Here is a 27,329-nt window from a genome sequence, read left to right as displayed (position 1 = left end):
TGGCTCTATTATCCTTATCAGGATAATAAGATTGGACCAGAGGGAAGCAATGGGAAGAAATATGGGAGCAAAGGGGATACCAAGGACAAATAGAAACATTTTCTCCACTGATTACATTTTAGACTTTTTATATTTATATTAATTGAAGTAGGAAGGTGGAAACTCCCTGTTTTTTAACTAGACAATAATTTATGTGGAAAAAGTAGATTGTATTTGAAACTGAGAATCTTTATTATGCTCAGTTTGCTTTTTAAGAAAGTATATGAGTAATTCAATAAGTCAAGCATTTATTAAATGTTTATTTTGTGCTAGCCATAATGCTGGAGATATAAATACAGGCAAAAAGACCATCCCTTCCCTTAAGGAGCTTATATTCTAATGACTGAAGATAAATAATATATAAAAGGGAGCCAAAAAGGAGGAGCCAAAAGGTGTCCTCACAGGGGCATGATGGCAAAATATAAAGACTAAAGGGTAGTTGGTTTACTCTCTTCTTCCAAATGGAAGTTTGTGGAATAACTAATGAGAGAAGACCAGAACAGATAGAGAAAGCAGATGAGGCTTGATAGCGATGATTCCATGATATAATGATTCCATGTCATTATCTAATTGTTAAAATGATTAATCTGTACTCATAGAATCAATCAATCAATCAATCAATGAATCAAAAACATTTATTACTATGTGCCAGGCACTCCGCTAATGCCAGGTAATGAGGGATGAGTAGCAAATTCACAAGAAAACAAAAATGCTTCCTTTGAGGAAGATGCTCCAGGAACAGAGGACAGCTACCCCAAAAGTCAACATTAGCTCAGCAGAGGAGAAATTGAGCAACACAAGACAAAAACAGGAAGAGAATATCAAATAGAAGCTTCCAAGGAGAATGCCAGCTGTCAAGATGGAGTGGTATCCCTGGTTAGGGAGTTGAATACTTAGTAATTTTAATAGAAGTAGCTGGTTAGTGGGAGCTGAAGCCATAAGAATTATTATAACCAGAATGTATCCCTAAGCACATATCATGTGAAAGACTTTTCTCTCTTTTTGTATAGTGGGTTTTTCCTTTGCTATTTTATGACAGACTGAGTATATCTTGCCTTCTTACCTCCAGCTTTGCCCCTGAGTCTTTTCCAATTGGACCATCTATGATGACTGGACCAGGCCATCCATCTACTTCAGGTCATCTTCAGGAATAGATTCTAGCCACCAACTTCTTGGATTCCATTTTTGCCCCATGGGAGCTTCTTCAAATGTCTTGTCTTGCACTGACACCACCCTCTTCCCCATTAGATTCCCTTGGTCCACACGCATTTGTTCCCGTAAACTGTGAAATGGCCTCTCAGGACAAGACACCACCAATTCCCATGAAATTGGACTTTGAAGAAAGGCTTTAAACATACAGTATACTCATCTGTCTCTCATAATTGTCCTACACACATATTCTCTCAGCCCAGTGATTCTGAATCTCCAACTGCTGGCATATACATCTCACTTCACTCCCCAGCTGCTATCTCTGTGTCTCTTGTCTCCCTCAAGATATTCCCAGGCACCAATGTACCACTCCAGGTCTGCCTACACTTTCCATTATTCTCTCTGGAAGTATCTGTTTCAGAAAGGATGCAATAACTCCTCTCACGAAAGTTGGGTAGTTTGGCTAAAAGACAGTCCTGTCTGTACTATGTTGGGTAAATGGTGGTGGTGGTGGTGGTGGTAGTAGTAGTGGTGTGTGGAAAGATGATTATTCCTGATTGACTGGGAGCACAACTATGATGCTGTGTACCGAAGTGGAGATTTCCTCAAGAAATTTTGGAGGACTTTTATATAGATGGTTGAGAGAAGAAAACTCTTACTTTTGAATGGCAGACAGAAGATCTTCCTGGAGCTGTAGACCAGGGAAACTGGTTATCAACATATTCCTTAACTTTGAGCACTGGCAACCCTAGAGACCACTAAGAGTGGATTTAGCTTGCTGAGATTATTCTCTCTATTTGATTAAGAAGAGCTCTTATCTCGTTCCCTATTTATGAGCTTCTATACTCTTGTATACTTTTTGGTTAATTTTAATCTGTATAATTTCCCTTGCAAAAAAATTGCAGTTTACTTTGATAAAGAGGCATAAAAGCTATTCAGGGTGGTCTTTTGTGTGTCAGTGGTTAGTGAGAGGAAGCTAGGCTGGTCACAATAGTAAGCTAAGTATTATCTGTTCTTCAGTGTGGAAAGGTAGTGTTTATTCTAGGCCTCAGAGCATATTACCCTTAGATGACCAATATTTGAGTTGTGTTGGATAGATAAAATACTAGCCTAGCAAATCCTATTTCTCCCTATCTACAGGCTTCTTCTTTGCTACTTACCATCATATCCATGTCTTCGACCAATCCTTTTACAGACTATTACTATTATCTACATCTTTCCTCCCTGTGTCTTAATTCCTGGAAAAAACCATCTCTACTTAATATCTATACTTTCTTTGCTCTTATTCATTTCTAAACCTTCTGAATCTGACTTCTGACTTGATCATGTAATGTAAATCCCTTACAAATGACCTCTCAATGACTTAATCCTTTTCTTGATCTTCATCCTTTTTTACTTATCTGCAGTCCATGATATTGTCAATCATTGCTTCCCTCTCTAGGTTATAGTGGCAGCACTCTTTCCTAGTTCTTTTCCAATCTGATTTCTCCTTACTGTCTTTACAGAATCTTCATCTGGTTCACATTCTCTAACTGTTGGCATACCTAAAACCCTGGATCATTACTGTCATGCTAAATGATTGGATCACAATATCTCTCATCTATATCCTTTTTTTCTCCACTTACCCAGTCATCACCCAAGTTCAGGCCCTGATCTCTTGTCTAGACTATTGCAATAATCCTCTATTTTCCCTGCCTCAAGTCTCTCCCCACTCCAAATTCATCCTCTACTCAATTATCAAAATGATTTCCCTAAAGTATAGGTCTGACTATGTAATTTATCCTCACTTAATACATCTTAATGGCTCGCTATTATCTCCAGTTTCAAGTATAAATTCTGGTTAAGCATTTAAAGTTCTCCATAATCTGACACCTTCCCATCTTTCCAATTTTCTTTTTTATTCCCCTCAAAGAACTCTGCAATCAAATATACTTTTTTTTGTTTGTTTTGGTGGGGCAATGGGGGTTAGGTGACTTGCCCAAAGTTATTGCCTTTGTACTCACTCTCCTCCAGGTCTGGAATGCTCTCCTTCCTCATCTGCAGCTCCTGGCTTCCCTGGATTCTTTCAAGACTCACTTCTTTCTACAGAAGTTCTTTTCTGATCTCTCACTAGTAGTGCCTTGGCTCTAACATTATCTTTCCTCTAACTGTGTATATTTTGTGCATAATTATTTACATGTCCTATTTCTTACCTTCTCAAAGGATGGAGGAGGCTGGAGAAAGAATTTGGAACTCAAAATTTAAAAAATTGTTAAAAAAGTAACTTTTATAGATGATTTATTTACACATTCTCTCCATTATAATATAAGCTCCTTGAGGGCAGGGACAATGTTTTTACTTTTTTTTTTGTATTCCTCAGTACTTAGCACAGTGCCTCAAATATAGAACCACTTAATAAATGCTTATTGAATAACTAATGTGGAAATATGCTTAACATTATTGTACATGTATAGCCCATATTGAATTGCTTGCTTTATTGGGGAGGAGGGAAAGAAGGCAAGGAGAGAGGGAAAATTTTGGAAGTCAAAATCTTACAAAAATGAATGTTAAAAACTTTTTACCTATAATTGGAAAAAAATAAAATACCATTAAGTGCAAAAGAAAAAATATTTGTTGACTTGTTGAGAGGTGGTCTTGGACCTTAGGAACTTCTGGATATAAGTGCCAGACCTGACACCCACTATCTATGTGACCCTGAGCAAGTCATTTATCCTGTCAAGGTTCCAAGCAACTTTTGTCTAAGATTATTATAAACTGAATAGAAGTTCTGATCAACATTGGTGGAGTTTATTCATATTAGTTACATTGTTCCTTTCACCACTTAAGTCAAGGATTGAGTAGGGGAAAAAACTAATTGATTTTCTTGTTCCTGGATTGTAGGTAGAGATTGCATTGAATGATGGTGGTTTATGTTCCTGCCACTAAATGCAGATCCTTTTGCAATGCAGAAATTAAAGTCAAGAAACAAAACAAAAAATAATGCTGTAGTGATTCCATGAGGACTTTTTAAAAAAAAAGAGAACACATTTTTTCTACCTTTTTTTGTAAGAATGTCTTATAATTGTGATTGTATTAAATTATAAAGGTTTTACACAAACAAAACTAATGTAACCAAGCTTAGAAGGAAAGCAGAAATCTGCGAAACAATTTTTACAGCAAGTATCTCTGATTAAGGCCTCCTTTCTCAAATATATATAGTCAACTTTATAAGAATACAAGTCATTCCCCAATTGATAAGTGGTCAAAGGATATGAACAGTGAGCTTTCAAGACAAATCAAAGCTATCCATAGTCATGTGAAAAAATGTTCAAAATCATTACTGATTGAGAAATGCAAATTAAAACATCTGAGATACCACCTATCAGACTGGCTAATATGACAAAAAAGGAAAATGATAAATGTTGAAGGGGATATATGAAAACTTGGGATACTACTAATGCATTATTGGTGGAACTATGGCTAAAGGGTTATAAAACTGGGCATGCCCTTTGATCCAGCAACAGCCGTACTAGGTTTGTATCTCAAGAGATCAAAGAAAAAGGAAGAGGACTTATATGTACATAAATATTTCTATCAGCTATTTTTGTGGTGACAAAGAATTGAAAAGTAGAAGGGATGCCCATCAAATGGGGACAGATGAACAAGCTGTGGTATATGAATATAATGGAATACTACTGAGCAGACAGATTTCTTTGTAATTTTTTTTGTCAGTAATTTTTTTTTGATTTTTTTTTCAAGGCAATGGGGTTAAGTGGCTTGCCCAAGGCCACACAGCTAGGTAATTATTAAGTGTCTGAGGTCGGATTTGAACCCAGGTACTCCTGACTCCAAGGCCAGTGCTCTATTCACTGTGCCACCTAGCCACCCCCAATACAGTCTCTGAGCTGGCAGATTTCAGAAAAACTCGTAAAGACTTATATGAACCGATGCAAAGTGAAGTGAGAAGAACCAAGAGAACATTGTATATTAATAATAGCAACACTATATAATGATTAGGTACGATTGGCTTCTCTTTTTTCAACAATACAATGATCCGAGACAATTCCAAAAGACTTGATGAAAAATGTTAACTACATCCGGAGAAAGAATAATGGAGACTGAATGAAACATACTATTTTCACTTTTATTTTCTTCATAGTTTTTTCTGTATTTTCTTATATAATTTGACTAATTTGGAAATATGCTTTACATAATTGTACATATATATTTATATATTATATATTTATATATATATATATATATAACTATATCAAATTGCTTACTGTTTTAGGGAGAGGAGAAGGGAGGGAGGGAAAGAGAAAATTTGGAACTCAAAATTTTATTTAAGAAAAGAATGTTAAAATTGTTTTTACATGTAAATGAAAAAATAAAATACTCCTTAAAAGAAAAAATCCTAAGATTTGAATCTGAATTGACTTGCATATTAAATTATGTTTTTTATGGAACTATGATTTTTTCTTTGATTCTATTAGAGATTAAAACTCAAAGATATAGTTAAAAATAAAAGGAAACCAATAGCAAGGAAAAACAAGAGACTTGAAAACAAAAATGCAGTATGCCATTCATATTGCAAATAATAGAGAAGCAGAACAAGAAACTAGCCTATTGAAGTAAAAAATAAGTATCACTGCTTTTGAAATCAGCTTTCTAGGTGGCACAGTGGATAAAGCACCAGCTGTGGAGTCAGGAGTACCTGGGTTCAAATCCAGTCTCAGACATTTAATAATTACCTAGCTGTGTGGCCTTGGGCAAGCCACTTAACCCCATTTGCCTTACAAAAACCTAAAAAAAAAAAATCAGCTTTCCTTTTTTTTTTTCCAGTCTCTGTTCTGAGTATATGGCAACTCTGCATCAAGCAAGTCTATTGGTGCCCTTTTTCCAAAAACTGATACTCCCATTTTATCTCTGTGTCACATTTTGGTGATTCTTGTAACATTTCAAACTTTTTCATCATTATTATGTTTGCTTATGGTGATTTGTGATCAGTGATCAGCTACTTTTGTAATTGTTTTGGGGTGCTATGAATTATGCCCATTTTAAGATGGTGAAATTAATTGATAAATGTTGTATATTCTTATTGCTTCTCTAACCCCATCTCTCTTCCTCTCCTCAGATCTCCTTTATTCTTGAAGACACAATATTGAAATTAGGTTGGTTAATAGTCCGACAATGACCAGTATATGTGTTTAAATGAAAAAGATATGTCAATGTGGCAAACTTCATTGTTTTCTTAAAGAAATTGCCACAGCCATCCCAACCTTCAACAACAACCACCATCAGTCAACTGTCATCAACACTAATGCAAAACCCTTCAACATCAAAAAGATTTTGACTTGTTGAAGGCTAGCATTTTTTAATAAATATTTTTAATTAAGGTATGTACATTTTTTTCAGACATAATACTACTGCACATGTAATAAATAGACTACAGTATAGGGTAAACATACCTTATATGCACTGGGAAACCAAAAAATTCATGATTTTCTTTATGGACATATTTGCTTTATTGTGATGGTCTGGAACTGAACTTGTAATATCCTGACCCTTGTTGAGAAACAGTGGACAATTTCATTGCTTGAGACTCCACTCACAATCTCTGACTCTTCATATCAAAACACCCTTCCATGGCTCCCCACACCTCTCTTTATATCCTCTACTGGAATGTAAACACATTGAGGGCAGGAGCTGTTCACTTCTGTCTTTGTATCTATTCACAATGCCTGGCCCATAGTAGGCATTTTCTTGCCCTATTGATTAGTTGTAATATCTATGTCGTGTGCACTTCTTTTTTTTTTAGTAACTAGAGAAAATTGCTCATCCACCATCTTCTTAGTCACTTGACCAGAGCCTTTCCCTATAAAGGCTCCATAATGTCCATTGCATCAAATCCAAGTTGCATTCAATGCTCTCACTTCATCCATCTAGCTCCTTCTTCCTGGTGCTCCCTCCTTTATTTACAACATTGCCAATAAGGTCCCTCCCTTCACTCTCATCTAGGCATTATTGCCTACAGCTGAACTATCTTCTTTCTACTGTATTACTAGTCCAACTTCAATCCTGCTTCCTTAATGAAACTTTACTTGGCTGTTTGGGACCACAGATTTCTCCCCATTGCCTGAAACTCAACATATAATCAATGTCCTGCAGAACTTTTTAATTTTCTCATGAGTGTATTGTCTCACCAATAGGAATGAAACTCCTTGAAAGCAGATCTACCTGGAGGTTCTGTGTAAAGGTAAAGGGCAGGGGCTCCTGAGTCAGAGGATGTGAATTCAGATTGTCTTCCTGACCCTTCCTACTTGGGAGACCTTGGACAAACTGCCTAATCCCTCTGGGTCTTAGTTCCACTGCCTCCAAAATAAGAGGGACCCATAGTCTTCTCTAGAGTTATGATATTATACTTACTTTGTATCCCCCATAGTATCTTCCCCAGTGCTCTGCACACAATAAGAGCTTAATAAAAACTTGTTCAACTTAATTATAAACTCAGGAAATCACATCCTTTAACAACTGCAAAAATTCAGAACACTCATGAAAACATGCTATGGCTACATTTTTTAAAAATGTTATTTACTAAGGAAATGGGGTCACCTGACTTACCTAAGGTCACATAGGTAGGTGATTATTAAGTATTTGCGATGAGATTTGAACTCAGGTTCTCTTGAGTCCAGGGCTGGTGCTCTATCTACTTTGCCACCTAGCTACACACTATGGCTATGTCTTTTTAACCTTTATCAAACTATTTGCTTTCTCAATGAGGGGAGATGGGATAGGAAGAATGGAAAGATTTCAGAACTCAAATCTTAAAAAACGAATATTAAAACTTTTTTTACATGTAACCAAGGAATAATAACATAATAAAGAAAGACAATGCTATTTTTTCCTAAAGATGTTGAGAATTGATCTTGTCTTTCTACTTTACATTTGGAATTCAGATTTAAAAAGTTAGCTCATGATTTGAAAATGTCACTTCATATCTACCTTTAAGATTCACTTGGAAAGCACTGGAATAGCATAACCAGAAATCCATATCCACAAAAAGGTCTCCAGGTACTAACCAGTGTTGTTAGACAAGAAAGCTGACTGCAGGGGTGGTTAGGTGGTGCAGTGGATAGAGCACCAGCTCTGGAGTCAGGAGTACTTGAGTTCAAATTTGGCCTCAGACACGATAATTACCTAGCTGTGTGGCCTTGAGCAAGCCACTTAACCCCACTGCCTTGCAAAAACTAAAAAAAAATCTGGAGCAGAACAGCTCAAAAATTTAAACACAATTAACATTTGTGCTCCAGTGCCCACTTAGGAGGCTGCTAGTTGGCACAATATAGAATTACTGCATCTGGAGTCAGGAAGACCTGAGTTCAAATATGAGTCTGGATCCTTACAATATGTGTGACCTGGGCAAGTCACTTCAACCTGTTTGCCTCAGTTTCTTCATCTGTGAAATAAGCTGGAGAATGAAAAGGCAAACTATTTCAGTATCTTGCCAAGAAAACCTCAAATGGGTTCAAGAAGAGATGAACCAGATTGAACAACAAAGTCTACTTAGGTAAAGAGCTTAGGGAACAACTAGGTTTCTATTGTTTTTTTTTCCTAGGCACTACTAAGTGCTTAAGGGATATTATTCATTGGATATTTTCTTATCCACGGGAGACATCTACTCCTGGAAAGCAGGGGACAATTGACTGTCCTAGATTCAACTACCAATCCCTGTGAATCTCTACATCAAGAACTTACTTATATGGCTCCCACACTCCAAATGTAGCTTATGTCCCCCTATTAAATTTAAGCACCTTCAGGGCAGGGAGTTCTATTCAGTCTTTCCATCCTTAGCATCTAGAACAATGCGCCTGATAGGTAATAGTTTCTTAAGAAGTAATTACTTATTGATTCATTTTTTTATTTATTGATTTCCTAAACAGGCTGGATGCTACATCCTTCTCCTAATGATGATCAACTGCCATACAGTGCCATCCAAGGTGTGAACCATTCTGGGGAGCAAGCTGGGACTCCTCCCAAAGGGCAACAAAACCAGGCATACCCTCTGATCCAGCAATAATACCACTGCTAGGTCTAGATAACAAAGAAATCATAAAAAATGGAAAAAGACTCTCATATTCAAAAATATTCATAGAGGTTTTTTGTAGTGGCAAAGAACTGGAAATTGAGGGGAGGTCCATCAACTGGGGAATGATTGAACAAGTTATGGTGTATGAATGTGATGCAGTTTTTCTGTAAGAAATAATGATAAGCCAGATTTCAGAAAAGCTTGGAAAGTTCTACATGAAATGCTGCTGAATGAAGTGAGCAGAACCAAGAAAACATTGCAAATATATTTTTTTAAATTTCATTTAAGTTAAGGGGATTAAGTGACTAGCCCAAGGTCACACAGTTAGGCAATTATTAATTGTAAAAAACTGATAAACTTGCAAATAGATGAATGTTGGAAACTACCTTTGCATGTAACCAGAAAAATAAAATAAAAAGTGAAAAAATATATGGTGCTTGCCACTCAAAATAAAGATGTTCTTCATCAATGATTTTTTTTATCCAGCTCACCAGATGAATTGGTGATGTGTTCTTGACCCAATTAATACATTTCTTTTATTTATTATTAAACAGTAATTTTCATAGTTTTGCTACTGTCTTTGTTTTTACACTGCAATCATTTTCCCTCTGTTCTGCTCCTTACCCCTGCATTGAACCAACCTTTGTAACAAATCAAACAATCATTCAATAAAGCAACTATTTCAGGCATTGTCCTAGGGTCTGGAGATGCAAATAAAAACAAGTGAAAAGAGTTCCTGCTCTCAGGGGACTTGAAGTCTAACAAAGAAAAACATTTAAACCAAACCAACTAACATAGTAACTACATCACATTTGATGGTATTACCATATTCCACACCTGTAATCCCCTCTATGGAGAGAAGGGAAGTCATTCTTGGGCTTTCTGAGGGTCACCCTCCTGGTGTTCTTTTTTAAAGCTAGCAGTGGTCTCAGTGGAGCCGGCTGTTTCTGCTCCAGTCTCTTCTGCAGTCTCCCCTCCCAAGTTCCTGGTTCCTGAACCTTTTTCTCCAGACTGTCTTGCAAGAAGGAGCTTGTAGGCAGCTGCTCTGTACTTTTTTGAAATGAGATTGTAGAGGATAGGATTGATGGATGCACTCAGGTAGAAAAGCTGCAGAGCCACAATATTGAAGTATTGGGAGAAATACATTGTTCTGGAATCTTCAGCGTTGATGTAAATGATCCTGCCAACGTGAAAGGGCAGCCAGCAAACTACAAATGCCAGAACTACCACCACTGCAAAGAGAAACAGACCCACAATATTAATAAAGGCTCTGGCAAGGCAACTATGGTTCACTTAACATTCTTGGGATTTATTCAGGGAGTAATCATCTATTTCATGAGCAATAAACAAGAGAAAAATGTTTCTAATTCAGTTTCCTGGGGTCAGAAGCATGCAAAGTCGACTTCATGAGCTTTGATTAGGGTTACCACCATTTGATCTGTGTGATATCCAAAAAGGACAAAAGTTGGAACAAATCATTCTGCAACCTTCATTCCAAAAAAAGTCTCCTCTCAGGTACTGTTGTAAAGATGGTTAATAGACATTTGATTAATAAAAGAGGTGCATCCCTTTGGAACCCCCTTAATTCACCAAGTGGGAGAGGTTAGACTGGATGAAGAATGGGGCTGAACATTAGAGATAGGACACTGCAATGATGTGGGGCAAAGAAAACTGAGATTAAAGACTTTACTGTTCCAGACAGTAATTCATTCATGTCAGAGTCTGAGAACGCCTCTGAAGTCACACAGGCCCTCCTATTTTGCAGGTAGGGAAACAGGCAGGTTAAAAGACTTTTCTATGGTCACAGCAGCAGTGTTAGAGGCAGGATCCAAAACTGGTCATCTAACTCCCAATTCATCACTTTCTACCCCACTAAAATCAGAAGCCTGGTCTCTTATTTATATTCACATTTAACAGATTCCCAGGGTGGATCATAACCAACAGGACAGGAGCCCTAAGATTCAGTGGGAGAATTTAAATGTCTAAGTAGCACCAGGACAAGGCAGAATGTTATGAGTGCAGGAGAGACAGAAACAAGATCCCAGGCGGATCACAGGCAGCTGCTCCCCACTTTGTGAAAGGAGATTAGCAAGGCCTGGGGGTGCCCTGAGGTGGAGAGGCCACAACACCAGAGAGTGGGGCCGACCTGGGAGCCCAGACAGGGTTTCTTTTTCAAAAAGGGCCCCTTCAAGACCCCCTTTAGCCCGATAGGTTGAAAGCTCTTCCAGGGAGTGGCCGGTCCCTGGTTCTGTTTGGGTTTAGTCTCTGGGGAAGAGAAAGGGAGGGAGATGGGGAAGAAGAAGAGGGAGAAAAAGAGGGAGAGGGAGGAAGAAGAGGGAGAGAAGGAAAGCAGAGAGGAAGAGGGAGAGGAGAGAGGAAGAAGAGGGAGAGAAGGAAAGCAGAGAAGAAGAGGGAGAGAAGGAGAGAGGAAGAAGAGGGAGAGAAGGAAAGGAGAGAGGAAGAAGAGGGAGAGAAGGAAAGGAGAGAGAGGAAGAGGGAGAGAAGGAAAGGAGAGAGAGGAAGAGGGAGAGAAGGAAAGGAGAGGAAGAAGAGGGAGAGAAGGAAAGGAGAGAGGAAGAAGAGGGAGAGAAGGAAAGGAGAGAGGAAGAGGGAGAGGAGAGGAGAGAGGAAGAAGAGGGAGAGGAGAGGAGAGAAGAAGAGGGAGAGAAGGAGAGGAGAGAGGAAGAAGAGGGAGAGAAAGAAAGGAGAGAGGAAGAAGAGGGAGAGAAGGAAAGGGGAGAGGAAGAAGAGGGAGAGGAGAGGAGAGAAGAAGAGGGAGAGAAGGAGAGGAGAGAGGAAGAAGAGGGAGAGGAGAGGAGAGAAGAAGAGGGAGAGAAGGAGAGGAGAGAGGAAGAAGAGGGAGAGAAGGACAGGAGAGAGGAAGAAGAGGGAGAGAAGGAGGAGAGAGGAAGAAGAGGGAGAGGAGAGAAGAAGAGGGAGAGAAGGAGAGGAGAGAGGAAGAAGGAGAGAAGGAGAGGAGAGAGAGGGAAAGGGAGAGAAGGAAAGGAGAGAGGAAGAAGAGGGAGAGAAGGAGAGAAGGACAGGAGAGAGGAAGAAGAGGGAGAGAAGGAAAGGAGAGAGGGAGAGGGAGAGAAGAAGGAAAGGAGAGAAGAAGAGGGACAGGAGAGGGGCAGCGGGAGCGGAGACGGGCAGCGGGAGCGGACGGGGCAGAGGGAGAGAAGGACAGGAGAGGGGCAGCGGGAGCCGACAGGGGCAGCGGGAGCGGACAGGGGCAGCGGGACAGGAGAGGGGCAGCGGGAGCGGACAGGGGCAGCGGGAGCGGCGAGGGGCAGCGGGACAGGAGACGGGCAGCGGGAGCGGACAGGGGCAGCGGGGGCGGACAGGGGCAGCGGGACAGGACAGGGGCAGCGGGGGCGGACAGGGGCAGCGGGGGCGGACAGGGGCAGCGGGACAGGAGAGGGGCAGCGGGGGCGGACAGGGGCAGCGGGACAGGACAGGGGCAGCGGGGGCGGACAGGGGCAGCGGGACAGGACAGGGGCAGCGGGACAGGACAGTGGCAGCGGGGGCGGACAGGGGCAGCGGGGGCGGACAGGGGCAGCGGGAGCGGACAGGGGCAGCGGGACAGGAGAGGGGCAGCGGGGGCGGACAGGGGCAGCGGGCCAGGACAGGGGCAGCGGGACAGGACAGGGCAGCGGGGGCGGACAGGGGCAGCGGGGGCGGACAGGGGCAGCGGGCCAGGACAGGGGCAGCGGGCCAGGACAGGGGCAGCGGGGGCGGACAGGGGCAGCGGGGGCGGACAGGGGCAGCGGGAGCGGACAGGGGCAGCGGGGGCGGACAGGGGCAGCGGGCCAGGACAGGGGCAGCGGGGGCGGACAGGGGCAGCGGGGGCGGACAGGGGCAGCGGGCCAGGACAGGGGCAGCGGGGGCGGACAGGGGCAGCGGGCCAGGACAGGGGCAGCGGGCCAGGACAGGGGCAGCGGGGGCGCAGAGCCCCGCGGCGGCGGCTCACCCAGGACGCGCAGGGTGCGGCGCTGGTCCCGCTCGCGGCCCGCGCCCCCGGGCCCCCGCAGCCCGGCCCCGCGCCGGCCCAGCGCGCGGCCGATGAGGCCGTGGAGGACGCTGAGGCACAGCAGCGGCACGAAGAAGTAGGCGGTGGTGACCCAGAGCATGAGGCGCAGGGCGCCCCGGCGCGCGGGGCTGGGCCGGCACTCCCGGCTGAAGGCGGCCGCCGCGCTGCCCTCCGCGCTGCCCTCCGGGCCGGCCCGGCCCGTGCCGTTGGCCTGGGCGCCGCCGGGGCCCGGGTCCTGCTCGACGCCCACCAGGAAGAGGAAGGGTCCGGCGGACAGCAGCGCCAGCGCCCAGAGCGCCGCCAGGAGCGCCCGCACGCGGCGGCGGGTGACCAGGCGGCGGGCGCGCAGCGGGTGGCAGATGGCCAGGTAGCGCTCCAGGCTCAGCGCCGTGACGTGCAGCAGCCCGGCGTAGGTGCCGCCCTCGCCCAGGTACAGCGACAGGCGGCACAGCAGCTGGCCGAAGACCCAGGGCCGCGAGCGCCACAGGCGGTAGAGGTCGAAGGGCAGGCCCAGCAGCACCAGCAGGTCGGCCAGGGCCAGGCTGCCCAGGTAGAGGCGCGCCGTGGAGCGGGCGTCCCGGGCGCGGCGCGCCAGCAGCACGGTCAGCACGTTGCCGCTCACCCCGAGGGCGAACAGCGCCAGGCACACGGCCGTGGCGGCCGCCAGGGCGCCCAGCGGGAAGGGCGAGCAGCGGCTGTGGTCGCAGCGCGGCAGGGGCCAGGGCGCGGCCGCGGGGCCGCTGGCGTTGCGCGGGGCGCCCATGCCCGGCGGGCGAGCCGGAGCCCCGGGGGCCGGGAGACGCTGCTGTCCCGCGGGGGGCCCAGAGGCGGGCGGGCACGGCCTGCGGCGCCCCGTGACGTCACGCGCCCCCTCCCCGGCAGCCACGCCCGGGGGCTTCGCCTTGTCTTTTCTGGGGTGGATCCGGGCCGGCGGGGCGGGCGCCGTCCGAGACCCGCCTTGCCGGGGGTCTCCCCCGCCTGCTGAGCCTCCCCAGGTGCCAGCATGCAAAACGCACCAGCTCGCCCAGGTTGGGCTGGGTGAAGCCACAGCCGCTCGCCCGTTGTAACCTGGTACTTGGGTGCAACTCCAGATGCCCCCCGTGCCTAGCAGGCAACAGTAACCTTCTTTTCTTTTCTTTAATATTTTATTTATTTTGAATTTTACAACCTCGCCCCCTCCACTTTCCTTCCCACCCACCCACAGGAGGCAATCCATCTACTAGTCTTTACCTTGTTTCCATGGTATATACATTGATGCAAACGGAATGTGATGAGAGAGAAATCGTATCCTTTCTTTTTAAACATTTTATTTATTTTGAGTTTTACAATTTGTCCCCCAATCTTGCTTCCCTCCCCCCGCTCCCAGAAGACAATTTCCCAGTCCTTACCTTGTTTCCATGCTATACATTAATCCAAATGGAATGTGATGAGAGACAAATCATATCCTTTCTTTTGAAAGATTTTGTTATTTTGTTTTACAATTTGTCCCCCAATCTTGCTTCCCTCCCCCCACTCCCAAAAGACAATTTCCCAGTCTTTACCTTGTTTCCATGGTATACATTAATCCAAATGGAATGTGATGACAGAAAAATCATATCCTTTCTTTTGAACGATTTTATTGATTTTGATTTTTACAATTTTTCCCCCAATCTTGCTTCCCTCCTCCCACCCCCCACAGAAGGCAACCTGTCAGTCTTTACTTTGTTTCCAAATTAATCCAAATTGAGTGTGATGAGAGAGAAATCATATCCTTAAGGACAAAACATAAAGTATAAGAGATAGTAAGATCAGACAATAAGATAACAGTCCTTGGTCTTTGTTCAAACTCCACAGTTCTTTCTCTGGATACTGATGGTATTCTCCATTGCAGACAGCCCCAAATTGTCCCTAATTAATAATTAACTTACTAAAAGAAGTGCCTTCTATGTGGTAGGCATCCTGAAAAGCTCTGGGGATCCCAAACCAAAAACGAGCGGGTCCCTTAGTTAAGAAGCTTTTATTGTCTATCAGGAGAGAAAATGTGTATGTGTATTTGTATTTAAAGTAAATACAGTAAACTTAGTCTTGAGAGTGAGAGGGCACCCACTGGTTGCTGGTGTCCGAGGAGGGGAGTTTGGGAAAGGCTTCCCCAAGGAGTGGTGCCTGAGCTGAGACTTAAAGACTTTAAGAAAGGGGGAGGGGTAAGGCACCCTGGGCTTGGGAGAAAAGGTAAGGAAATGGAAGATGAGGTGCAGCATGTGGACAGTAGGAAGTCTAGATCAAAAGAACTCAAGAGAATAAGAAGGGGAGTAGGAGAGATTCAGTTCAGGTTTAATGCCAAAAGGAAGAGTATTTTTCTATAAGAAACCACTGGAATTCATTAAATAGGAGAGTGATATAATCAGAGCTGTGCCTAAAAAAATGCCTTTGGCATCCTTCTGACAGAGGATGGTTTGGGGAGGAGAAAGACTGGAGGCAGGGAGGTTAATTAGGAGCTAATAATGTTTGTCCTTCATTTTTGAAGAAGACCATGATATCAGAGAGGTGATGCCATGACAAGCACATGTATTGGATTTCAGTGGGGGGGGGGGGGGCTGGGCTAGGTCACCAAACTTCCTTTCTCCTCCAGAGTCATCTGGGTCCAGGGGCCAGGTATGAATCAGGATGACTGGAGATGGCCCTGGATGTGAGGCAATCAGGATTAAATGATTTGCCCAGGGTCTCTCAGTCAAGTAACAGTCAATGTCTGAGACTGGATTCAAACTCCTGTCCTGACTTCAAACTCCTGTCCTGACTTCAAGGCCAGTCACTTTGCTGCCCTAATTAGGAGCTAAGTGGTGAGGTGAATAGAGGGCTAGATCAGAAAGTCTTGAGTTTAAATTCTGGTTCAAATACTTCCTAGCTGCATCATCTTGGACAAATGACTTAACTGCTCGTTGCCTCAGTTGCTTAAACTTTAAAATAGAGATAACAATAGCCCCACACATTACAGTTGTGAGGATCAAACGAGATAATATTTGTAAAACACAGACTAGTGACTGGCACACAGTAGGCACTTGATAAATGCTTGTTTCCTTCCTGTTGAAATGGTCCAACAATCCTGGACTCCTACTGCTGCATAGCAGTCCTATTGCTCTTCACTGAATGCTTCTCTATCAATTCCTCACAGCAACCCCTCCTTCCCCTTCTCTATTTCTCTCCCTCTCTGTCTGTCTCAATTTTATTAAGTATTGACCATGCTCCAAATACCTGCAAGTACATACAAGCAAGAGTCTCTGCCCTCAAGGTTAATATTCTAATGGGAGAATACAACTTTTAAAGGGAGGAAGCCTTCTTGAAAAAGTCTCTGGGGCAGTCAGTCAGGAGAGGGGCTAAAGGATGGAGGTTTCTCCAGGGTGGCCAGGATGTTAGTGAACTTCTCTATTTAATTTTCAGTTCCTCTATGTCCCTCAACTTTAAGTCTCTCCCCCCATCCTTGAAACACCTTCAATGTGACTCTGCCCCTCCTTCCATCTATTCTTCTCTCTTCCCTTTCATAGCCAAAGCCATCTATGCTTGTTGCCTTTCCCTTTTTACCTCCCACTTGCTTCTAAACTTCTCCTATCCCTTAAGTCAATCAATAGTTCTAACTTTGTCAAAGATCTTTTAAGGGTTCCATCCAGTGGCCCTTTGACAATTCTTATTAACTTCTCTGTAGTGTTTGATTCCATTGACCATTCTCTCTCTTTTTGGATGCTTTTCTTTGTCTTCTACCCTCTTTGACAATTTTTCTGAATGATCTCCTTTGCTGGAGCAACATCCATGTGTGGGTGTACAACAGGACTTTGTTCTGGGTCTTCTCTCTCTATTTTTCTTTCTTGGTGATCTTATCAGTTTCCATGGGCTTAATTATGTCTATGTAGATGACTCAAAAATCTTTCTCAGATGCCATTTTTCTCCTGAACTGTGTTCAACCACCATGAATTACCTGCTAGTCATCTCCATCTGGATGCCCAATAGCCATTTCAATTTGTCCAACATCAAATTCATTATTTTTCTCCTTTTCCTACACTGACTTTTTTCCTAAGGCAGATATCATCTTCTCTAGGCATCCAGGAATTTATTCTCATCAATTTGTGAAGTCAGCATCTTTATTGAGAAGGGCTGATGGTGAAATGCTCCTAAGGGTGAATGATTCTAGGTTCTTGGATTGTCATTATTGCTTCTTTGTCTCTACTTTCAAAAGTTCATGTGTTCTCACAGCTCATCTTGAGTCTCTGCACACCCGCTGTATCTGCCCAGGATTCTTGATAGAGCAAACAGGGCTATTTTAGAAAGTTAAGAGTGCTGGCAAAGACTAGAAGGTCCTTGTATCTAGTCTAACTCCAATACCTCAGGAAGGGACCCTAGATTGTTGGAAGGTTTTGCCAGCACAGTCTAAATTTTGGCAGATCCTATCAAATGGAGGAAGACTGATTACATATCTGTTAACTTGATGTGTTTTGCCCATATTTAACTAGCTGGTTTCATTACTTAGAAGCTTGGAGACAAGGTAATGAATTTCTAAGGTAGTCAACTTGCATTTAGTAAGCACCTACTATATACTAGACAGGATAGCTTGATAGTCTGTTGAATAGATAGCTCTTCCAGGAGTGAGGAAGACCTGAGTTCAAATATGTACCCACTTACTAGCAAGTCATTCAACCCTGTTTGCCTCAGTTTCCTTATCTAGAAAATGAGCTGAAGAAGGAAATGGTGTCTTTGCCGAGAAAAACAAATGGGTTCACAGAAGGGGCAGCTGTGACTGAAGTGACTGAAAAATAACAATACTCAGAAAGGCATGAGGAGTTCATAGTCTAAGGGGAGAGACAGCTTGCAAACAACTACATACCATTAAGATATAGTTGGAATATTGGAGATAGGAGAAGAGACAAGGCAGAAGATAGGCTCTAGCAGAGACCTGAAGGAAGCCAGGGAAGCTTAGGGGTGGACATGAGGAAGTAGGGTGCTCTGGAGAGTGGCCCCCCGAGTTGGAAGAGGCAGAGGCATGTGCAAGGAAGAGCTAGGGGAGCACCAGATCATCGAGTATTTGGGGAGGAAAATGGTGTGCAGTGGTGGCAAGGGCTAGGAAGGGCTAGAAAAGCCTATCAATTATATTTGATCCTGGAGGCAATAAGGAACCACTGAGAGGTGGGTGAGTGGGTGGGGGGGAGGTGATGTGGTCAGACCCCTATTTCAGGAAGATGAATTTGACAGCTGAGCAGACCATGGACTGGAATGGAGAGAGACTTGTGGCAGAGAGACCAGCTGGGAGTACATCAGGAGGAAGATAAAGACCTTCAGCAAGGGGAGCCCCCCCCCCCCGCCTGAGGCAGTCTTTCTGAGGAGTTTTCCCCTATCTCCACTCTAAATAAGCTTTTGCTTTCCCAGGAGCTGACAGAACAAGTGACTGTAGTTCTCTAGTTGAATGCTGAGGGTTGGGACCAACCTAGGTGCCTATCTGACATGTCTTGGTTCAGGACCACGTCTCTTTTGAACTGGACTGTTGTCATTTATTTTTCTGCTTCAAGTCTTCTTCCTCATCTCCAATCTTGCCAAAGGTTTTTTTTAATTTAAATTCTTGTTTAATAAAATAATAACAACAATAATATTTTTGTTTTTGCCTCAGTCAGCATGCTTAAAGGGCACTAAAGATAAAAAATACAAAGAACAACCCATACTCAAAGGAAGCTTATATCCTAACACATTTCCTGTAAATGTGTGATCAAGTATAACGGAAGGTCATACTTTTAGAGCAGGTGCAGGTTGTTTTTTTCCATGAAGCAAAATTCTAGGAGTTTTAAAATAAGAAGGCTTGATCAATTTATCTTGGTCATTTTAATGCCTATATTTTATTTATATCCAATAACTAAAAAACTGGCAATTCCAGTTTTGCTACCTGACATTGTAACATAAATGTGACCTTATTGTGGAATGGATTATAGTACTAGATTCACTCTAAATTGACCTTTGTTTCCCCTTCCCTTGCCATAGGAAGAAAAAAAGCATTGTGGTATTATCACTCAAATTAAACATAATTATATCATATTATTCTGTAATTAAGCATTATTAAAGACATTATATATCCTTTTAAGAATTAGGATATATAAAAAAGCAACTTTTTTTTCCTCCATCAAGAAAAAAGATAGGAGTCTCTTAAAGATGGATTTTGGATGATACATGCATAGCTGTAAAACCTTGGTTTTCATAGTATTTTAAATGAAAAGCTATTTTTAGCATTACCATTAATAGTATTTCTATATAAATATTTTTGTCTTGTCTATCAACTATATGATAGGTCTAAGGTCCTAAAATACAAAACCCCATAAAATACTTACCAAGTTAATTGGCTAATAATGTCTTGTGATGTCTCTTTTATTAAGTGTGACTGTTATTGAATTATTTCATTATAAATCTAAATTGTTAATTTTGTTCTCATTATCTGCTCAATCACAGTATAGCAATAAACTTTCCAGAAATTATAAAATAGAAAAAAAGGGTGATTATGTAAAAGTTGTATTTTTACTATAATCTCTTCATAATGCAAAGCTTTTTTGTTATAATTAAATTGTATCTATGTCCATGTTTTCAGGTTTATTTTGAACTTCATTTTTGGCTAAATATGGGTTAATCAAGTGGAAATGAAATCTATTATTTTTATGGGGGGGGAAGGAAAGACCACTTCATATGAGTGATTATGGAGTAATTCAGCACCTACACTAGAGACAACCCCTCAAGAGACATGTGTCCAAATGAGACTTAATATTAATGGATATGCTGTATAGAATACAAAGCCCTCAGAAGATTGGAGGCAGAAGAGCATTCCATTCATGCTCTAGATTTGTGTCCAAGTTGGGGTGGTGATCCACTAGTTCTCCCTTTTTTACAGGAGAAGTTCCATCTCTGATGGGCATTAACTATGCTCCCTTGCTTTTGGGGTGTGTGTGAGTAATGCTGGCGAATTAGACTATGAGCTCCTTGGGGGATTTTTTTTGATTTTCTATTTGTATCCCTCTGCTTTCCAATCAGTCAACATGTATTTATTAAACACATGCCTTCTAGATCCTTTCAGCATTCCAAGTTCAGAGATTGAAACTTCTCAGTTTTCTCTGATGGGGAGCTTATGACATTCTCCAGGAAGTGCTCCTTACATGATTTTGCGTTCATTCATTCCTTGCCCATCATTTGCCAGATCTTTCTAGTTCCACATTACATCTCACAGATATCTTCCCTCTCTTCACTCACCCAACTGCCACCCTCATTCAGGTCCTTCATCACCTCTTTTGCCTGGACTATTTTTAATAGCCTCCTTGTTGATCTCCCTGTCTCAAGTCTTTCCCCACTACAATCCATCCTATCCATTGAAGCAAAATGATTTCCCTTAAGGGCAGGTCTGACCATGTCAGCCCCCAATTGGAGAAAGGCTCAGACACAAACCCCTCTGTTTGACACTGAGAGTCACAATTTGCCCTGATCCTATTTTCGTCTCCTTGCCCATCTCCAAGAGTTCTGTTGGTCTAACCACACTGTCTCTTACCACATTGTTTCTTACACACAATGCTTTTTTTTCTATTGTGGTACCTTTTCACAAGCTAATTCCCAAGTCTAGAATGCTGTCTTTCCTCACCACCACTTTAAAAAAATTATTTAAGGCAGTAGGGTTAGGTGACTTGCCCAAGGTCACACAGCTGGGCAGTTATTAAGTGTCTGAGGCCCTATTTGGACTCAGGTCTTACTGACTCCAGGGCTGGTGCTGCTCTGTGCCACTGTGCCACCTAGCTGCCCCCCTTTCACCACCACCTTTTTAACATACTTAACTTTCTTCTAGACCTTTTGCACTTGTTCTTCTAGGGACTAGGGTTCTTCCCTCTAAGGCCACCTTATATGTCTATCTACTTGTGGATCTGGTGAATGTACACACCCATCCCATCCATCTCTGTCCATCCATCCATCCATCCATCTCTTCTTCACTAGAATATTAGAATTTAAGCTTCTTGAGGGTGGAGATTATTAGTACATTTGCTTTGTATCATTAGTGCTTGGCACAGTAGTTGGCACTCTGTAGGCTTATGAAGGAAATTCTCACTACCCTGCTAGACTCTCTGAGTTTCCTCCCAAAGAGTTAAGGACTCCTGAAGTACTAGAGGTTTTGAGGCAGAAACTGGGGGACTTCTTGTTGGGAATATCATAGAAAGAAACCATTCAGATATTGGTTGGACTAAATGGTTTGAGGTCCCTTCTCATTTTAAGATTTTGTGATTATACAAAGGGTCTAAATGTATGAATAATAATAATTATTATTTACATAGTTTTTTTAATGTGTCTAGGCACTCTGCTAATTGTTTTACAATTGCCTTATTTGATCCTCAAAACAACCCTGGGAGGTTGGTGCTTTTATCCCCATTTTACAGATGAGAAAACTGAGCTCACCAGAAGTCAAGTGACTTGCAGTCACAACTGCTAGTGATGTTTGAGGCCAGATTTGAACTCAAGTCTTCCTGCTCTAAGCTTGGTGCTCTATCTACTCCATTAACTACTTACTGCCTCCTAAATTATTATAAACATTAAATCCATTGTACTTAAGAGGATTAAAAATACTATTCTTATAAATCTGATTCATCTAGAATTATTTGTGACAGTCTAGTTTAACAAAATATTGTTAAATATTTTCTATTGTGACAAGCAAAATATTGCTCATCTCCTTTGAGTTGAGAGGGGTTTGGGAGTAGAGTCGGAATTTGTATGTCCCCCATCTGGAGGATGACCATATCTAGTTCTGGGTACCATATTTATAAACTGTAGTGTGCTGGGGAGAAGACCAGCCAGGATATGACTTGATATCACACCAAAAAGGAAAGGAATGGAAGGGCATGAGGATGTTTGACTCGGAGGAAGGGCTGTACTATGGAAGGAGTGGACACTGTTTGGAGTCAAAAGGCAAAAAGCCTTTGAACAATAGGTGCAAGTAGCAGAGGCAGGTTGAGAAAGCATTTGTCGAGTGTCTCCCATGGCCATGTACTCTGCTAACCACTTTACAAGTGCTTTACAACCACCTTATTATTTCCACTTCTCCATTGAGGAAATTGAGGCTGAGGAAGGTTAAGCAACTTGTCACCCAAATTTGTCTGAGGCTGAATTTGAATTCAGATCATGTCGACAGCCCAATTTAGACTTGAGGAAGGAATAACTTCCTAACAAAACTTCCCCATATTGGAATAAATTCAGTGAAAGGGTTCAGTTTGAGACCAGATGACCCTTTGTGGGGATGGTACAGAGATAGCTGTCAGCCTTCATGGCTTGCCAACTAAAACCTCATCTTCTGCACAGGAAAACTTCCCTGTTATTCCTAACAACCCCAGATGTGTTTATTTGCTTGCATGTTTTCTTTTCCCATTAGACTGCAAGCCCCTTGAGGACAGGGATTTCTTTTGCTCATTTTGTGTCCTCAATGCTTAAAGCAGTGCCTTTTAATTGTTTAATAGGAGTCATTCATATCTTCCCTCTGCATTTCAAATTGATCCCTTGATGTAATTGGGCCACCTCTCCAGTCTGATGAAGTGCCCATTTCTCTCAAAGCCAGCCTTTTTACTTTTGTACCACCTTGATTTGGTCCCTTCCTGTCTTCTGAAGCAAATTGCTTCCAATCATTGATTTTCAGTCACCTACAAATATCCCTAAGTTCTCACAGTCCTTCAAAACTCTATTTTAGGGTGGCTAGGTGGCATAGTGGATAAAGCACCGGCCCTGGAGTCAGGAGTACCTGGGTTCAAGTCTGGTCTCAGACACTTAATTACCTAGCTGTGTGGCCTTGGGCAAGCCACTTAACCCTGTTTGCCTTGCAAAAACCTAAAAAACAACCCCCCCCAACTATTTTAATATTTACTCTTTTGCCCTATTCTATCTCTTTAAAATTGTAGTATTTACTTAACACTTTGCAATGTCTTCTGATCTCATCAAATTGCCAAATTTGAAGGCCTTTTCTCAATTCTCATCCTCTCTAGTTTTTTGATCCTGGAGATTATCATTTCCTTCTAGATCCTCTCTTTTTTTCCTGAGATTTCCCATAACTATTTTCTTGATTCTCTTCCTTTCTCTCTTTTCCTGGTGCATACTCCATCACACAGATCTATCCTGGGCCCTCTTTTTATTTTTTTTTAAATTTATTTTTATTAAAGATATTATTTGAGTTTTACAATTTTCCCAATCTTACTTCTCCCCCCCCCCCCACAGAAAGCAATCTGTCAGTCTTTACTTTGTTTCCATGTTGTACATTGATCCAAGTTGAGTGTGATGAGAGAGAAATCAAATCTTTAAGGAAGAGACAACAAGTCTAAGAGATAACAAGATCAGACAATATGTTTTTTTCCCCTAAATTAAAGGGAATAGTCCTTGAACTTTGTTCAAACTCCATGGCTCTTTATACAGATGGCACTCTCCTTTGCAGACAGCCCAAAATTGTTCCCGATTGTTGTACTGATGGAATGAGCAAATCCTTCAAGGTTGATCATCACTCCCATGTTGCTGTTAGGGTGTACAGTGTTTTTCTGGTTCTGCTCATCTCACTCAGCATCAGTTCATGCAAATCCCTCCAGGCTTTCTTGAAATCCCGTCCCTATGGTTTCTAATAGAACCATTGTGTTCCATCACATACATACATATACCACAGTTTGCTAAGCTATTCCCCAATTGAAGGACATTTACTTGATTTCCAGTTCTTTGCCACCACAAACAGGGCTGCTATGAATATTTTTGTACAAGTGATGTTTTTACCCTTTTTCATGATCACTTCAGGGTATAGACCTAGTAGTGGTATTGCTGGGTCAAAGGGTATGCACATTTTTGTTGCCCTTTGGGTATAATTCCAAATTTCTCTCCAGAAAGGTTGGATGAATTCACAGCTCCACCAACAGTGTAATAGTGTCCCAGATTTCCCACCTTTCCAACAATGATCATTATCCTTTCTGGTCATATTGGCCAGTCTGAGAGGTGTGAGGTGGTACCTCAGAGAAGCTTTAATTTGCATTTCTCTAATAATTAATGATTTAGAGCAATTTCTCATATGGCAATGGATTGCTTTGATCTCCTCATCTGTAAATTGCCTTTGCATATCCTTTGACCATTTGCCAATTGGGGAATGGCTTTTTGTTTTAAAAATATGACTCAGTTCTCTGTATATTTTAGAAATGAGCCCTTTGTCAGACTCATTACTTGTAAAGATTGTTACCCAATTTACTACATTTCTTTTGATCTTGGTTACAGTAGTGGTTTTATCTGTGCAAAAGCTTTTTAATTTAATGCAACTGAAATCATCTAGTTGGCTTTTGGTGATATTCTCCAACTCTTCCTTAGTCATAAACTGCTCCCCTTTCCATAGACCTGACAGGTAAACTAGTCCTTGGTCTTCTAATTTGCTTATAGTATTGTTTTTTTATGTCTAAATCCTGTAACCATTTGGATCTTATCTTGGTGAAAGGTGTTAGGTGTTGGTCTAATCTAAGTTTCTTCCATACTAAAAACTTACAATTTTCCCAGCAGTTTTTATCAGAGAGAGCTTTTATCCCAATAGCTGGACTCTTTGGGTTTATCAAACAGCAGATTACTATAATCGTCTCCTGCTTTTACACCTAGTCTATTCTACTGGTCCAACACTCTATTTCTTAGCCAATACCAGACAGTTTTGATGACTGATGCTTTATAATGTAATTTTAGATCAGGTAGGGCTAAGCCCCCTTCTTTTGCACTTTTTTTTCATTAAGTTCCTGGAAATTCTTGACTTTTTATTTCTCCATATGAATTTACTTACAATTTTTTTCTAACACAATTTTTTGGAATTTTGATTTGTAGGCTGGGCCCTCTTCTCTCTCTCTTTCCAATCATTCATTAGTGGACCTCATTAGCTCCTGTGACTTTGTCTCATCTTTATATTAGTCTCTGTGGTCATACCTCTCTCCCTAGCCCCCTAGCCCCACTTGTGCAGTTGTGCCTCTTGGACAATTCAGACTTGATGCTAGACAGCTAGATGGTGCACAGTCATGAATAAGAATCTGGTCCCTGGGGTGGCTAGGTGGTGTAGTGGATAAAGCACCGGCCTTGGAGTCAGGAGTACCTGGGTTCAAATGCAGTCTAATAATTACCTAGCTGTGTGGCCTTGGGCAAGCCACTTAACTCCATTTGCCTTGCAAAAACCTAAAAAAAAATCTGGCCCCAAGTACTTACTACATCTGTGAACTCGGCATGTCCAAAAGAATACTCACCCATCCCCCCAGGTCATTCTCCCCTTTGAGCTTCCCTGTTCCTGTTGAAGGCCCACCAAATTTGAGTCATCTATTGCCACCTCACTCAACCCATATATCCCATCTGTTGCCAAATCTCATACATATCTTCACAACATGTCACACACTCATCCACTTCTCTCTACGTTGTGCCCTCATCACCTGGACTATTTGAGGCCTCTTCTCCAGTCCTCAACAGAGTGGCCAATGTGATCTTCTTGGTCTAGGGCCAGTCAGGACTGTCTCCTTTCCACAGCCCCCAGTAGAGTTTGGGTCCCTGAAAAGCTTTTGCCTTCTATTACCCGAAAGCTTAATGCTTGTTACTACTTTATGCTCATCTCCATATGAGGGTGCCTCCATGCCATCCATATCTAGCTCCTCTTGATGTATTAGAATGTAATCCCCTTGAGAGCAGGGGCTGGATTGCTTCTGTTCTGCCCAGCTTGACATATTTAATCAGTTCATTCTTTTGGGCAATGCCTTCAAGGCCTTGTGTTAGATCTTAGGGATGGTATGTAAAAAATGAGGTAGAATATGCTATATGCCAAGTCTCTCTCTCTCTCTCTCTCTCTCTCTCTGTATGTAAATGTATACACACACACAAACATACACACACGTAAAGCACTTTTAAAAAATCTTCAGTGAATATATGGTTAGGGTCTCAAATGGCTGAAAACAAAGGAAAAGATAGTATAACTTAAGAGGTCCAGTCAATGAAGGCTTTGAATATTAAGCTAAGGAATTTGGACAGCTTTGTTTTTTTTGAGGGGGGGAGGGTGGCAGGTGGTAGAGGAGTACCAAGATATGTTTATAAAATGATTAGAACTATGCTTTTGGGAGTGGCTAGGTGGCGCAGTTGATAGAGCACCAGCCCTGGAGTCAGGAAGACCTGAGTTCAAATCTGATCTCAGACACTTAATAATTACCTAGCTGTGTGGCCTTGGGCAAGCCACTTCACCCTATTTGCCTTGCAAAAAAAAAAAAAAAAGAACTATGCTTTTGCCATCTGGAAGGAGTATTAAGAGTGGGTTGAATATAAAATAAGAATAGCTGTAATTTATATGCTACATTATGGTTTGTAAAGTGTTTTGTGTGTGTGTCATCTTTTTGGCCAGCCTGAGAGGTAGGAGCAAGACAATAAAGAAGAGATGTTCATTGGAGTGTTGGAGGACTGAAACTCAAATAGAGGAGGTTGGAGCAGGAAGACTGATTTAAGAATCAAGGTGAAAGTGGTAGACATATTTCTCCTTAAGCATAATTGAGATCAACTAAATATTAAGGCTGTGGTCATTTTTATGATAGGGCTAAGGAAAGAGGATGATGAAGGAAATGAACACTTGGCAATATAGAACATCTCCAAGAGAAGGCAGGTCTAGTAACATACTGAGTATATGCTGTAGTGGGACTCAGAGGTACCAAAAGAGGGGCAAAAAGGGTCTCAAAAATCATTCCTCACTTCATAATTCTACTCAAAGTTAGTATGAATTATTTTTATTTAGGAGGAAAACAGGGAGTTGTATGTACTGCATAAATCATATCCTAAAGGGTAAAGGGTGAACTTAAAACACTCCACATCCCGAGGGAAGAAGTTAGGACCAAAAAAAGAAATAGAGAACATTACTTGACATATTATATTAAATTAAAAAGGTTTTGCACAAAATCAATGTAACCAGGATTGGAAGGAAAGCAGAAAGCTGAGAAAAAAAATTTTTTTCCAGCAATTGTCACTGATAAAGGTCTATTTTTCAAATATATATATATATATATATATATATAT

The 27,329-nt window shown here is 42.0% G+C and overlaps 1 protein-coding gene across 1 annotated transcript; it reads right to left on the bottom strand.

The window, feature by feature from the left end:
• Nucleotides 1-5,701: 5,701 nt before the first annotated feature.
• MLNR (motilin receptor) lies at nt 5,702-14,046 on the bottom strand. The gene is made up of 2 exons (XM_074217134.1): nt 13,224-14,046; nt 5,702-10,485 (listed from the first exon to the last, which is right to left on the bottom strand). Exons 1-2 carry the CDS (start codon nt 14,044-14,046, stop codon nt 10,121-10,123), a joined length of 1,188 nt encoding a protein of 395 aa, XP_074073235.1. The 3' UTR covers nt 5,702-10,120.
• Nucleotides 14,047-27,329: the final 13,283 nt, after the last annotated feature.

This window comes from Macrotis lagotis, chromosome 1, assembly GCF_037893015.1.
Source record: "Macrotis lagotis isolate mMagLag1 chromosome 1, bilby.v1.9.chrom.fasta, whole genome shotgun sequence".
NCBI lineage: Eukaryota > Metazoa > Chordata > Mammalia > Peramelemorphia > Peramelidae > Macrotis > Macrotis lagotis.
This window is presented reverse-complemented; position numbering and strand designations above follow the sequence as displayed.